The following is a 619-nucleotide window of genomic DNA, read 5'->3' as shown; positions in this document are numbered from 1 at the left end:
GACATAAACCATTCTTAAGTCTGAGAATGTTCTCCAGACTGAAAATTTTCTCAACTCCCAAATTCTCAGAGTCTGCCGCCGCCATAAAACTTTTGAGTAATAAAAAAATTCTCAAATTCAGTTTTATTCTTAAATATTTGAGTACACAAAAAAGGTTACTTAACTCTATTCTCAACCATCCAAAATGGCTGCTGTGCATAGAAGGAGAAGAAGATTTCGCAGACAGAATGCTTTACCACGACCAAGAGTGTTTAGAGACAGGAGCAACCCATTGGAGACGCTGGAGGAGGAGGAGATTTTTCAGCGCTATCGATTCCGACCCGCTACGATTAACTTTTTAGTCAATGGACTCCATATGGAACTCAAAACTGACACTAACAGGAACAGTCCAATATCCCCTCTCTTCCAAGTTTTGCTGTTCCTACGTTTTGTGGCGACAGGGGCTCATCTCCGTCTGGTAGGGGACAGTCTCGGGATTTCAGAATCGTCCGTAGGCAGATCTGTCAAAGCAGTTGCCTCAGCTATAGTTTCTGTTTTTGCCAGACCATACATTTCTTTTCCTGTCAGAGAAATGGCAACAAAAGTTAAAGAAGGTTTCAGGAGAATAGCTGGTACGTAA

The 619-nt window shown here is 41.8% G+C and overlaps 1 protein-coding gene across 1 annotated transcript; it reads left to right on the top strand.

The window, feature by feature from the left end:
* Positions 1-184: 184 nt before the first annotated feature.
* Positions 185-611, top strand: LOC134249523 (uncharacterized; the record flags this gene model as incomplete). The annotated part of the gene is made up of 1 exon (XM_062731860.1): positions 185-611. A coding segment is annotated over exon 1 (427 nt), but the record flags the coding sequence as incomplete, so codon positions are not given.
* Between the last annotated feature and the right edge of the window lie 8 nt (positions 612-619).

This window comes from Saccostrea cucullata, unplaced genomic scaffold (assembly GCF_032062105.1).
Source record: "Saccostrea cucullata isolate Sc308-1 unplaced genomic scaffold, CSIRO_AGI_Scuc_v1 ctg18748, whole genome shotgun sequence".
Taxonomy (NCBI): Eukaryota; Metazoa; Mollusca; class Bivalvia; order Ostreida; family Ostreidae; genus Saccostrea; species Saccostrea cuccullata.
This window is presented reverse-complemented; position numbering and strand designations above follow the sequence as displayed.